The following is a 15,202-nucleotide window of genomic DNA, read 5'->3' on the forward strand; positions in this document are numbered from 1 at the left end:
TGTACACTCTCTCAGCACCTCTGTCACACCTCACAGAAAATGAAAAAAAAAAAACGCCTCACCAGCATCTGGCATACGAAACCGTTAAGATCTCATTAAGATCCACAAATCTGTATTGAATTGCATTGCTCATTTTTTTTTTTTAGCATCACAGACCTAGGAATGGGGAAGTAAATGCCCATTGTATAACGCAATGGAGTCTTAGAAATTAAGGTAGAAAAAGACAGACTTAACACTCACACTCTCCTCACTTATGTGAATATGACACTGAAATATTTTTCTACTCTAATATCTAGAATAAAGAAGAAAGACACAGGGAAGAGACAGGGAGGACACTGCAGCTCACTGTTTAAACCCGGAAACATTAAAGCATCCCCAAATAAATAGAGCACCAGTACCCACTCTGGAAAAGGACAAGCTTTGGGGCAGGGCCCCTCCACCCCAGCATGGTTCACATCTGGGGCCCAATGATTCTTTGTTGTGGGTTCTGTCCTGTCAATGAAGAGCGAAAAGATATGCGGGGCCAGCTGTTCTCATGGAGACCTCACAGCCTCAAATTCTCAGATCACCTTAAAAAGCCCCAAGTGCTGGCAAAAAACAGGCAGCAAGGTGACACCCACACACTCACAGTTCAACAGCTAATGTATTGATAGATGCAGAATATAAATAGTTTCCTGGGTCCGATGCCTGGAATTGAATGAGCAGAATTAACTAAAGATTGTGTCACTCAGCAAAGAGGCTTGTCAGTCTGGCACACAATGACCCAGGAGCATCGCGAGGCCGCTGTGCTCTGCCCCTCCACCAGCTGCTCTGCTAGGTCATGGTCTCCTGCACAAGGGCCAGAAAGCCCTTCAGAAACAGCCGATGAGACCGACGGGGCGAACCTAACTATGCACCGGGTCTCCTGAAAACACCAACATTCAGATTCCAGGGCCAGCTACTGGATCAGTCTCTGGAAGTAAACGTTTGAAGGCAGACACTTTACAAAACCCCTTGGGATGTGGCATTCATTTCTTAGTGTGTGTAAAACAGTGCTTGAAATGGTTAATAGTGGATCTCTGGGAAGAGGAAACGTATTCTCGTGCATACCACTGTAATTGTTTTTGCTAAATGCATTTCTTACTAAGGAAATATTGGGTTTATATGTTTTTCTCCAAATCTGTCTTCATCTGTACCTAACAGTGGCCACAGGAAATTGATAGCATTATTCCTGCAGCTGTGCCCTCTACTTAATGAACTAACAGAGACCATCCTTTCTGGCCTCACCATACTCTGCTTTGCTTGTGATCCCCGTCTTTGAGCAAGGGACTCCATTTGGACAATCTACCTGGCTCTGGTCTGGCACCTGTCCATGTCTAAGTGTGGCCCTCAGGTACCCACACCAACACCCACGGTGGACCAGCAGTGTCACTATAGTTCCCAGTCCAGGCACTGCTTGTTTGACACTTACAGGACTAAGACCATCCAGCTGGTTCCTCCTGCTAATTCCTGCTGACCAGGACTTTTTGGGTTGTAGTCTGCTTCCCACACAGAGTTCTTCTATAGGGATGAGAATGTATTGACTTGTTGCATGAGCAGGATGGTGGTATTCCAACTCATACATCCAACTCTTAGGAGCCGGTTAATGTGAGTCCATCCTCAAGAGAATGATTCGCTATTAGTTTGTAGACATGGATAGTCAGAGACCAAGGATGAGACTAAGTCACAAAGCAAATGCCTCATCTTTTCAGTTCTCTGGTCAGCTATCTCGCCTTTCCTGGCAGTATCCCCATCTCCCTGCTCACCTTTATTCTGTGACCACCCTAAGAGTTTTGAGAAAGGGATTCCACCATATTTCAATAACAAACTGATGGCTATGATGCAAAAATAGGTAGAGTCTTGTGGATTGATTATCGGGACTCAATAAAATACCAAATGTTACAAGAACAAAATGCACAGTACACCTGTGGGATTTTGATACTGATTTTCCCACTCTGACCCTCCGTCCAAGCCCAGGCTGTCTCCAGAACCAGCAGAGAGGCACCCTGGGTTCAATGTGAGGCAGGGTGACACCCACTAACATGGCCGCCGGGCTCTCAGCTGTCAGATGATCATTCTGCTCCCGAAAATGGAAATGCTTTCATCCACCTTCCTTTTTATAGAATCTGCTTTAACCTGGATAATAAGAGCTGGCGAATGGAAAGGAGTAATTCTGTAGGACAAAAGATATACCCTGTTCAAAAAATCCGGGTAATTGGAAAAGAAGGTGGCTCGTGTTACAAAAATTGGGAACAGGCAGTTAATTCTCCAGGTGTACTTATTCTGTGCCCCTCCCCTATCCACTTCCTAAAGGGCTTCATCCTTAGGAAACTCAGGGGGACCAACTTCAGTGGATTGGTGAAGATCCTTGTAAGAGCTTTACATCAGCAAGAAAAAACGGAGAGCCAGAGGTAGAGAGACAGAGAGATTGAGAGAGGATGAAGTAGAAAGACAGGTCATTTGTGGGAAGGTAGGATAAAATCAGTGATTTAGAACAATTACCTAAACAGCTTACCTCCCGAGGAATGTACTCTCTCTCTCTCAACTACCTGGAAAGCTTTTTCCAGAATACACATGTCTTGATCCCTTCCCTGCAGTTTCTGGTTCCGGGGACCTGGGGTGGATATGTAATAGCTGCCCTGGTGATTTCTCTGTGCATCTCAGGGTGAGTACCCCTCCTTTCTTTTTTAAATTAAAGTTTATTGGGGTGACAATTGTTAGTAAAGTTACACAGATTTCAGGTGTACAATTCTGTATTACATCATCTATAAATCCCATTGTGTGTTCACCACCCAGAGTCAGTTCTCCTTCCATCACCATATACCCCCTCACCCCCTTACCCTCTGGTAACCACTAAACTATTGTCTGTGTCTACGAATTTTTGTTTCTCATTTGTTTGCCTTGGAGAACCCCTCCTTTTGAGATGTATGCCCCCGCCCACCCCTTATAGATTCTGAGTCAGGCTCCCTGGTCTCCAGCTACCATCAGCTTTTGTCCTGGACTTCAGAACTTTAGATCATTTTTCACTATCTCCTCCTAAATTCTTGCCGAAGAGCTTCAAATTCCATCAGGATACTGATGGTTTAATTAGATACCTAGGCTCAAAACACTAAAATCCTAAATAAGCAAGTAAATAAGAGTGAAATGCAAATGTGAATCGCCAGGTCTGCACAGCCATAGCCACAGCGCCACCTGCTGTAAGTCCTGGAGCACTGCAGGGTGAATCATGTCGCAGCGAAAACCTGCACCGTCTCTTCAGACCCCAAGAAACAACCTGAAACAACAGGCCACGGAAACTCAGGGTGATGTGGATACAAGGTGAGGCGAGGGAGGAAACCCGTCTCTGTGAGAACACTGGACTTCACCCTGTGAAAGGGAATGCGAGGGAGACCAGCACAAAGCAAGGATTCTCTCTGGAGAACTGAATTCAATTACAGGTGCCACTGCCGGCCACGCTGCTGTCCTGCTGGCCGCTTGCTTATACCAGCCTCTAACTTCATGAACATGACAGTACATGATTGGTGACATTTTAAACGTGGTTGGTGTTTCAAACTCTCGCTGCACAAGTATTGGTTAGGGGCAAACTGAACAGGCTGTTTAGACCTAACACTGTAAGGTTCGTCCAGGTGGTGTGGCCTCTGCGGTGGGAGTTTTGTGGACAATCAGCTAGATGGGCCTGTCTGGTCTGGTGATGGGCAGCAGGGAGGGGCCTGAGCTGAGAGGCGGCTGGTGTCGTGCAAACTGACTTTTCTCTTGAAAGAAAGCAGCAACAAAGCTGTGCACGGACGACGCCTCCAGCCTCGCCCAGCCACAGGCTGCACAGAACATTTCCTGTGACGGAGAGATGTCAGCACCCACACAGAGCTGGGCGGGGGCACTCTCACCCACTAGGACAGAAACTCCTCATACGGAACAAAATCTAGGCCTCCTTCAGTCCCGAGCTCACAGGTGGAAACACCAAGACGCCTTCTTTCCTCTTCCTGGCGAGAGGCAAACTCTCTACCTTCTCTCCCCACCTCCCATGTAATCGGGTAAAATCAACCAGGTGATGGCGGCCGTTTCCCTAGCCCACCGCTTGTCCAAATAACGCACAGCTTCTTCAAATGAACAAAAGCAGTGGGAATTCACACAGGAACAAGAGTCCCATGGGGACATCTGTGATGCCATTAGCACCATGTGAACAGGGTCAGATGTGACTCCTGACGTGCAGAAGAGACCAGGACGCTGCAGGGGTCTTCCTGCGGTAGTAGAAGGGTCTCAGGTGACATACTGTCCCCAGCATCTAACACAGGCCACCGACTATCACCACCTGACATCACCCTATTCCCACCAGTCCCGAGGAAGTCCTTGACCACCACACCCTCTGGGATTGCGCAACCTCAGTGCAGCTTTCTGACCCGAGGCCGATGGATTTTGAGATTTAGAATCATCAGATGTGTCTCCTCAAAGGGAAATGGATCTTCCCAGAGCCACTGTAGGCAAATGGCCTGAGGTCAGTACTTACTGACCCTCCGTGCCCCGTTGCCACCCCCAGTCTCTGCTCCGTTCCCTGACCCTGGGCAGCTGCTACCCCACGTCTTCAGTGTCACAGGATGGACAGAAGGTGGATATAAAAGCAGCTCACAGGAGGAAGATGGAGGGTCTCTAAAGTCTCCTCCTTCTGTGGCCTGGAACTGGTGGGGATGTGGGGACGCAGAAGGGGTAGTGTCACATGTTAGTGACCCTGGTGGCGGTCACTACTAGTGACCAGTCTCTTATTGCATAAGGTTTTTCTCTCCTTGATCTGTGGTCCTACTCCCTGTAGGAACCCTTGTTAACAGTTTCCTATGTTTCCTTCCAGAAAAGCTGTATGCAATTCTAGCATATCTAATATATACATTCTAACACGTTGGAGTTGTGAGTGTAGTCTTACACAGTTAGGATTCTATCACAATACTCTTCAGGGTCTTGCTTTTTTCCCCCCACTTAAGTGTAATTTGTATGTCCTTCCTTAGCAACAGGTATAGATTTGTCTTATTTTTAAATAGTTATGTACATTTCCATCATATAGATTTACCATGATTGATTCATCAATCAGCACTCTATTGATGATAAATTAGATCATTTCCAATTTGTGATAGCAGCTATTCTCTTTGAACATACATAGGCCTATTGGTGAATAACGTTTAGGTCAATTACTAGCAGTGGAACTCACCGACCAAAGGGTAAGTATACTTAAAAAATTGATAGATATTGCAAAATTTCTCTAAAATTGCATTAACTTCCCAACAAGTGTTCATGAAAAGTGCCAGTTTTTCCATCAATTCAACAACTCTGGGCATTAACAAACTATAGTATTTTGCAAACCTGACAGGGAAAAGGTGGCAACTGATTGTTTTGATTTGCATTTCTCTAATTATGATAGATGCTAAACATTCTTCCCTATTTATAAGCTGATTGAATTTATTTACTGTGAATTGTCTAGCCATATAATTTCCTCATTTTTCTGTTTGCTCATTTATTTTTTCTTACTGATGTGAGGAGGATTCTGTAAATTAAGAATATTGGCCCTCTGTTATAGTGTTGAATACTTTTTTCCCTGTTGGTCATTTGTCTTTAAGACTCTGCTAATAGTTGTTTCTTTAGAATGTAAGTTTTTATACTTTCATGGATCCTAAGGTTTAATGTTATGCTCAGAAATACCTTTCCCCATCGAAAAATTGTTATTCTTGTTATTAGTTCAAACATCAAATTCTGTTTTCACTTTTACTTTTATTGTATTTTTTTTTGCATTGAACTATTTGTTCCATGCAGAATTTATTTTGATTTAAAGAAACGACGTTGATATCCATTTTTAGCCATTTTCCCCAAGTGGTGTGGCCATGGTATCAATATCATTTATTGTATTATTTTTCATTCCGTGATTTCAAAGCCACTTTTATCATATTTTTAATTTCCATGTGCATCTGAATCTATTTCTAGACTCTAATCTGTTCCATTGATTTGTCACTCTTTAGTACAAAAACTGTCTTAATGTCTTTACAGTATTAATAGTTCTCGTTACTCTTTTGGGACATCTATTTTTTCTAGAGTAATTTTAGTTTAAATGATGTCTCATTTATTTACTTTACCACTGACCCCAATTATGTAGGCATCTCAATTTGGAGCTCAGTGAAGGAGTCATCCTTCCAGCTAGAGGTACAGACTTGATCTAATTTCCCTTCCCTATCTAAGATCTCAGGTATGGTCATTTCTGATTTACCTGTATCAGAGAGGCAGGTTAGAGAACAGTGATAAAAGAACATGAAAGCTTTAACATATACTGATTTCAAAACCTCGAGTAGGCAGGTAATTGAAGCCAGATATTCAATATAAAAGCACAAACTAACAGTTCTATTAAGAGATATATTTTGGACTTAATTTCACTTAAAATCACTAAGGAAAATAAATAACTAAGGCTTCAAAATGTTCCCCAGGGAGATAATTTTCCCTGCTGCCCTGGAACATATGAATGACAGGTTGGGGTTCACATGAATCCTTCCAGCTATCCCTACTTTACTCAGGAATTCTACTCAGGTCCAGGCTGGTGCCACAGGTGTGCAAAGTTGGCAGAAAAGTGTACGAACTCACCGTTAGCATATCATCACATTTCATATCTGGCGTATCACCGTCTTCACTTTTATTGTAGAATTTTCGGAAAAAGTTGAATGCCACGACAGTATACAGGTATACGACAACAGCTAATAAGCCGACGGTTAATACCAGCTGGAAAGCAATGTGACATTGAACATGTATTAGAAATATGAGTTGGATGACATCTGTGTGCGAGGGGAGCGCTCTGTGAGTACAAACCTGGATTTGTACTGACACGAAGCTAGTGGGATCCATACCTCATATACCTTTCTTACCACCCAGGGGGGGAATCTGTTTTCATATTCTCTTCATTTGATCAAGTTGTCAGACTACTTTAGGCAAAACTTGACTACTTAATTAGCTAATGAGTGCATACCACAGCTGGAATATAAATACAATTTGATTTAATTTCACATTCAAATTCATATTAATAATATTAACAAGCAGCTAAAAATGTTCATTTTTTCTATCTTGTAAGTATTTGGTACTAGATACTGCATTATGTTCTTTTTATAAGGTCTATTTCCTTTAAATTATTTACATTCCTAATTAAAGCTATCTTATTTTTATGGTAATAACTATGTATAGTGCCAGGTGGGTATTAGACTAGTCAGGGGGATTAATTTTGTAAATTATATAAATGTCTAACCACTATTGTACACCTCAAATTAATATAAAATAATATTGAATGTCAACTATAATTGAAAAATTTAAAAAGTGGGGAAAAAGCTGAAGGGGAATAAGAGGCCCAAATTTCCAAATATAAAATAAACAAGTCATAGGGATGGAACATACAGCACAGGGAATATAATCAATAACACTGTGATAGCATGGTACAGTGTCAAATGGTTGCTGGACTTATCATGGTGATCACTTCACTAGGTATATAAATGGTGAATAACTATGGTGTACCGTGAAACTAATATAATACTGTATGTTAGCTATATTTTAATGAAAAACTTAAGAAAAAAATTTTAAAATTATGTCACTTTTGTTATGATAGTAAGATAGGTTGTAATTGCATCTTAAAACTAAGTAAGACTGCATTGCTTGTAACATCTGGGTATACACAACTGTTAATAATATGTAATATAAATATTTTAAAATAAAACTGAGAAGTTGTGCTTTGTTAATATAAAGTGGAAGACACTTTAATAGGTGATAACCATCACTATTTGAAGGCCAATTTTTTTCAAATGTTACAGTTTCAAAGGTCTTCTTTTAGCTCTACGTAATCTTTTTTTAATTTCAAACTATACCTTTCGAGAATACGTATATGTTAAACACATGACTTTCACCTAGTTGGTGAGAATATTTTTCTGCTTATATCACAAGAATTCTAAATACACTATTTTTTATGTCACTTCCCTCGATAACAACACAACCCTTTGCTGTTGATGGCATCAGTATATACTAATGCTTTTACTTTATAATTATCCCGAGAAAACGTGTTATATCAATAGAGGGCTTAATTCACTTCTATAAATTAAGTGCAAAGCCACTGTAAATTTCTACATGTTTACTTATAAGGACTATTAAGTTCTACATATTTCTGCAAATGAAAAACTGATACTTCAAAAGTAAAGGAGTAAACACAAAAAAAAGTTTAGACATGAATTAAAAGTAGCGCCAGATCTTCTGTGTGAAACACACAACAGATTCAGCGTTTCAGTTCTCTGAATATATTAGGATCTCAAACCAATTTACTGAATGACTGATGAATCAGCATTGCATACTTTTTGTCACTGGACCCAAGACAGGCCACGCACATCATACTCAGATTCAGACACTAAAATGACAAATATAAGAACAGTGCTGAAATTTAGAAAACTAAAGATCATGATAATATTTATTTACTGTGGACACAGTTCAAGATTTTTGGAGGGGCACTGATTGAAAAATGTACTGGATTATAAGATTCTGGAAAAGAAGGACTCTGTTAATCTAAGTAACTAACATAGCATGTGTCACCTTCCAGTGGACACTTGATAAATAGAGAATGAATCAATAAATACATGCTTCTCAAGTACGTTTATTAATAATAAAAGTTTTAACATTGCACTTGGGTTCCATTAAAACATAAATTGATTATCTGGAATTCAGCCAGTTTTCCTCCAAGTTAAGTATGACCTTTTCAAGTATGAAATATTATTATTCTTTTTGTCCAATTTAAAAGTGGAGAAAAGGTCCCATGAATAATCCAGTTTTGAAATATTACGTTAAATTAGGAATATGGCACCTCATGTTTCTTACTAACACGAGTGTGTCAGGACACAGCAACACATTTGGGTCCCCACAGTGTCACGTGGAGCAAACAATGTATTGGGACAAAAATGACAAGTGTTCTCCCGAGTGCTGACTGTGCGGGGCCTGTGCTAAGTCCTGCATGTTCACAAAAACTCTATAAAGTACGTTCTCTTACTGTATTCATTTTATAAAAGGGGAGAAGAGATCTGAAAACATTATCAGTTATCCAAAGTCACACAGACTTGAATGCAGGTCTAGGGGCCTCTCAAACTACTAATCCTCATGGTTTATAAGAAAAAACAGTACAGATCCTCCGTTCAAAAAAAATCTTAAAAGCTGTATATTGTCATCTGAGATCTGGCTTTATATTTGTTGGTCTATGGGTTTATTGCCTTTTCAGTGTTTGTAGGAGGAGAAAAAGGTACATTCTTACCTGTTTGCCATTGTGAGTCACTGATGACAAGATGGTTCTCAACGTCTTGAAACCCATGGCAATGTCAAGAAGGTGAGCGGCGAAAAAGAAGTTGTTATAGTGCCCGAGAATGGACATGGTCATGTACCAGGCAAGGTAGAGGAAGGACTGTGGGGAAGAACCAGGGGAAGCATGTCAGAAAACAGAACACGTGATGATTGTCATGAGCTACGCTGGCTCCATTCTGTTAGAATCACCCCATTTACTTTATCTTCTTAGACTATAAACATAGAATTCGAATGATATGATCAGGCCTCCTTTTTATTCAGCGGAGTTGCTTCCACTATTAGAAAAGAAATTAGCGGCAAGACATGTTATGAACGGGTGACAGTTCTAGAACATACTTATAAGACTTGGTTTTATGCTCTTAGGAGAGTTCTGGGCCCGTGGCTGGGTGAGGTGGGGGTAGAGGAGGAGACTTTGCGGGTGTCAGCAGTCTTTAGGAGAATGGAACTCATGTCCACTCTAAGTCAATGCTACCATGACAGTAAGATTTGGGGACAAAATGAACTGGGCAGGGAGGAGAAGCACAGAGGCAGGGCAGAGGATGGCCTGAGGGTCTGATCCTATTCCTGGGGTATGAGGCGGGTGGGAACCAGGCAGCGGCCAGCAGGGGACGGCTGAGATCCCACAGGAGAAATTCATAGCTGACCTGTTTGGCCAAGCCTCATGATTTTCTCCAATAACTTACCGGAGCCAGCAAATGGGAACATAAAACAATCGGTAGTAAGAATTATTTAAACTGAAAATTCTAAGAATCAAAAATGTGAAGCAATTGAGCAAGCCAGGACAGTCAAATGTGATGGTCTGCCCTGGCAGCTAGTGGCTTTTAGTAACAAATAATATTCTTCATTATATTTTGGATATATACTTAGGCTTTATGTTTATTTCATAGGCTCTTGGGTAAAAGAAGAATCAATCTAGAAGAATACAATAATGTATTTAATTGGGGGGAAACTAAAATTTATCACAATGAATGTTTTTAATTTTTTATGTATTTAGAATATTCTTTTTAACATCTACAAAATGTTGATGTATGCTTCATTGCCCAACTGAAATCTAAATGAAAATACACATTGATGTGCATCTCAGTTTCTTTTCTTATGTACACATATTTTCATTTTAATCTTTCAGCTATCGAAAGAAATGGAACAAGAGGTGGGCTGATTAATCACATATTTCCGTGGGTCCTTCCCAGCTCTGTTCTGATAAAATGAACGGACATTTGAGTAACTCTCTTAAGTGACCATCTCTCTGCCTGCAGAAGCCTGACACCCAGCCAGTGAGAGAGCTGGTACGCAGAAGCGAAGTCCCTTACGTTGTCAGTGAAAACAACCCCGAGTTTCCACATCTGATACTTGACATCGATGGAGTTCAGGCTGGAAAGACAAAGGAGAAGCGTTTGTACAGCGTCCAGAGCCTAGCCTGGCACCATCCCAGGAGATTCCTTCTAGCCCAGGTGCTGAGGCAGAGCCCAGAGCTCTGGGGACCATGCCTCCCAGGATTTTGTGAGTCTTTTTCAGAGGGATCTTGGAAAACAAACAAAACTAAATATCACCACCTTCGTCTTCTGTTATTTAAGAAAAGTCCTTTCTTTTTCACTTTTCTTCTCCATTAAATATGAGCTTAGCTCACTTTGAATGTGACAATTATTCCTGGGAACTGTACTAAATTAACAACCATCTGGAAATCCAGTTTCCTCACTAATTTACATTATACATTGGTGACTGCATTGCAACAGAATAATTTTTACTTCAACTAATAAAAATTAACATAAACTTCCACAGTGATTTTACAACTACTGATTTTGCCAGTGAAGGGGGCTTTTCATTTTGTTTTTGTTTCCTTTTGTTTTCAGAAACCTCACCTTCTATACCCAAGAAGGAATCTATCCTTTCCCTGCTTCCACAGCACTTTGTAGACCCCTCCCTTTACTTTTGTCCCCACACTGTTCCTTAGTTCCAGGTGTATATGTGTCTTTCTGCCTCTCTCACTAGTCAGTGAACTCCCCAATGCCCAGAACATCATCTCACAATAAATCTTAACATAAATATTCATGATCTTTGCAGATTAAAATGCACGTAGATTGAAACATACCATTTAATTTTCATTTTTTTTAGAACTTGCCACTGATTTATGAGCTAGAAATTATAACTTTCTCAGCCTTTCCAATATCCCAGGTAATTGATATGATAGAATAGGATATAATAAACTATAATACAATATTAGTATTATTTTCAAAAGGCCTTCTCTAGACTTAGTGTTTTAGTCTTTAATTACCTCTTTAGTCATTTCTTTTAGTTAGGCTAATCTTAAATTATAAGGGCTAAGATAAGCAGTTCCTAATCAAAGCTGACTTCTTAGAAGAATTTTCCCAAACAGTTAAAGTTTGATTTACCATAGCCTAGGATTTTTTTTTATTGTAAAAAAATTAAGTTGCTTTTGGGCTACAATTCATTTTATTATTAAAGAATATTTTCTTTAAAGTTCCATGGATATTTACAATGGGTTTCAATATAAGAATAATTTTTATTTAAATTAAAAACATCCTAACAAATCATCGGGCAATTTGCAAGTGAACATGATTATTTTCCATGAAAGCAAACTATTGGTTGGTGCAAAAGTAATTGCGGTTTTTGCAGTTCTTTTTAACCTTTTAAACCGCAATTACTTTTGCACCAACCTAATAAAACAAAATAAGGGTCTACATCAGGAAGTCTGAATTTCCATGGTAGTTTCTTGCTTTGTTAAAGAAACAATTAGCCTTACGATTAGTTACTGTCCCTGCCTATCATACATTAGGGTGACAAGTTTGTTACCAACATCAGTAAGTAGCATTTCCTCTCTGTAGTGCAGTGATACTGTTTGGGTGGGGCTGACCACACCCCCGGATGGGCCTTAGCTGCCCAGGGCCAATCAGGGCAGGGTCTCCCCTGGCCACAGGGTCGGGCTCAGGGGGGAACTGTAAGCAAGAAGCTGAGGAGTTTGGTAGAAATATGAGTTTCCCTCTTACTCCATGAAGACACAAGTGACGAAGCATGTTTGCTTTGTGGCTGCTGGTAGCCATTATATTCCCAGGAGGCAAGCTGGCCACCCATTTAAATGTGCATATGCCAAGCCCTATATATTTGACTGATAAATAAATTCATGCAGAAATAGATACATAAATCTCCCTCATTCAATTGTTCAGATTGGGATAATATTCAAATAGAAACCAGATAATCTTTTGAAACCTGATCTTTCTCATACAGGGAAACTGTATTAAACACATGTAAATATTTTTCCTACTAATGTGTATCATTTACTAGACCTTTATGGGTCTACTTTTATTATCCATATTTAAAGGTATTAGTAAACCCCACATTAATTTCTGGGTACTTGGCTAGGGGTCAAAGTTGCAAACATTTACTATGTAAAACAGTAAGAAATTCCACTAATTTAAAACTAGTTGTTCGTAGTAGAAAAGCAGTCTAAAATTTCCTTTGATTTCTTTCCAACTTATTTTCTAGAGTCACAAACATGACCATGGAAAATTCATAATTCAGTAAAATTATTTCATTCCGCATTGCTCATCAGGGACCGGAACACGTGGGAAGGAAGCTCCGCCCACTCACACCACAGTCCTTAGATAACGTCCTAAGGAAGGGGCCTTAGTTCCCCAGGACTGTCACCTGCTTCATCTTATACACAGTGACACAGTCTTTAAGTACACATTTGTTTTCTTAAAGCATCCAAGAAGTATTTTGCATCTAAAGTCAAAGTTTCTGTCATGTCTGCTTATGTAACTACTTTTCAACTGGGTGCTCAGCATTTTTAAAGCTAAAATATGTATCTAAGACAAAATAATATTGTTTTATAGAACCTTAGAAATATATGCTTTCAAAAACAATCACTGATCCCTAACTGACTGAGACAATAAATACACAGATGAGAAAGGTTGATGTAATTTTAAGGGAAGGTAACTATTAGATTCTTCTAAAATTGCTAAGTGGTTACAATAAGAAATTACATATTTAAAAGTACATATACTGTGAATTTATTCCAGAATTGCAGTTGCTTAAAATCACAAAATAGATATATCTATAAAGATATACCTGTATGTATGTGTATATATACTTTTACTATATAATACATATACTTTTAGTATATAATATATATACTCTCATATTACGTGTGTGTGTGTATGCATGTGTATGTGAAATTCAATTTTAGGTGAATTCAATTCAACAGGTTTACATTCTTTAGTTATAACATATAACTCTAGCATTACATGGAATAAACTTTACAAATAACAATACAGCAGCATAGTATTTCTGACATAAAGTCTTTTCTAGTTAAATAAAATCCAATAATCATAATTAAAGGATATGAACTTTGAACATTTCTATTAAAGGGCTACACAGTTCCCTTTTTCAAACTTAAGAAAATTAACTTCTTTTCAAACAGATAGCACCAGAAAACATAGTCATTCATTGTACTTTTGCATATGTTTGATTTAAGTGACATTTAAGGATAGAAAAGGCAAATTAAATAAAGAGCGCATATATATATATATATGCTTTATGTAAATAATGAAAAAGTTACTCCAAAAATCAATAGAAAAAATTCAGTCATTCCACAGCTCAAAAGACCCAGAGGAGCCACAGTAGGCCTTCTGTGCACCCTGTTTCTCTCGTCTCCCTATTCCCCTGAAGGAATTGAAGGAATGGAAACTGAGACACCTGCAAGTTCAAGCTGTTCTAATGTTTTTTCCTTTCAACGGAGACCCACAGGACAGAGCAGAGGTGACACTCACACGGCCGACAGGGAGCTGTCTTTCTTTGGTTTCTTCTTCTCCCGGGCATCGCTGAAGTCCAGAGCGGCTTTGTCCATGCCAAGTAACTCGCTAATTCTGTCCCGGCCATAGAACTCTCCATATTTATCCATAACCTGGGGGGCAGAAAACAATAGCACTTTTTTGGCCTCAACCATTTTACTGGCCTCAACCATTAAGTAACCTCATGTGTGTCTGTGCGTACAAACATCTGATTATTTTATCCTTAATATATATGAGGTGTGATCACAAAATACGGTGAGTGTTTAAATAAGAAAAATGTATTCCAGTAAAAAACATACTGTCATTAATCCCCCTCAAAATTCTCCCCCTAGCTTCAAACACACTTCTCCCACCATTCTTGCCACTGTCTGAAGCAGTTCTGGAAGTTCTCTTTCGTCAGTGTCTTTAGTTGCACTGTTGTGGCTGCCTCAATGTCCTGAATCGATAAAAAATGTTTTTCTTTCATGGTCATTTTGACTTTGGGGAAGAGCCAGAAGTCACACGGTGTCAGATCCAGTGAATAAGGTGGATGAGGACACACTAAGGTTTTTATTTGACAGGAATTGCCACATACCAGGAGCGATGTATGACACAGAGCATTGTCATGATGGAGGATGAAGTAAAGACACTGAGGAAAGAGGACTTCCAGAACTGCTTCAGAAAGTGGCAAGAAGGATGGGATACGTGTGTTCAAAGAGAGGGGGAGTATTTTGAGAAAGATTCATGGCAATGTGTCTTTTACTGTAATACAGTTTTTAAATTTAAACATTTATTGTATTTTTTTATCACACCTCATATTGCTCTTATATTCAAGTTCACTTAAAAATCTAGTTTATGGCTCATCTCCTGTGATCACACTGCTTCAGATTTAAGCAATCTTACTGCACTTTAAATAATACCTAGCTGAGGAACAAGATTTCTAATTAAAGAGAAGAAGGCATATGAAAGGAAGACGGTGGGCTGAAGTAAACAAGTAAAGAAGTCGAAGAAAATGGAATGATAGAAACTTCTACCAAATTTGTACTTTGTGCCAGGAA

The 15,202-nt window shown here is 39.5% G+C and overlaps 1 protein-coding gene across 4 annotated transcripts in view; it reads right to left on the reverse strand.

The window, feature by feature from the left end:
* The window catches only part of RYR2 (ryanodine receptor 2), a 567,940-nt gene that overhangs the window by 7,542 nt on the left and 545,196 nt on the right, over nucleotides 1–15,202 (reverse strand). For all 4 annotated transcript variants that reach the window (XM_081039034.1, XM_081039033.1, XM_081039032.1 and 1 more), the window contains 4 exons: nucleotides 14,145–14,278; nucleotides 10,668–10,728; nucleotides 9,311–9,457; nucleotides 6,628–6,762 (listed from right to left, as the gene is read on the reverse strand). In XM_081039034.1, coding sequence (XP_080895160.1) covers nucleotides 6,628–6,762; nucleotides 9,311–9,457; nucleotides 10,668–10,728; nucleotides 14,145–14,278 — 477 coding nt within the window. The remainder of the gene's footprint in view (nucleotides 1–6,627; nucleotides 6,763–9,310; nucleotides 9,458–10,667; nucleotides 10,729–14,144; nucleotides 14,279–15,202) is intronic.

This window comes from Rhinolophus hipposideros (genome assembly GCF_964194185.1).
Source record: "Rhinolophus hipposideros genome assembly, chromosome: 26".
Classification (NCBI taxonomy): domain Eukaryota; kingdom Metazoa; phylum Chordata; class Mammalia; order Chiroptera; family Rhinolophidae; genus Rhinolophus; species Rhinolophus hipposideros.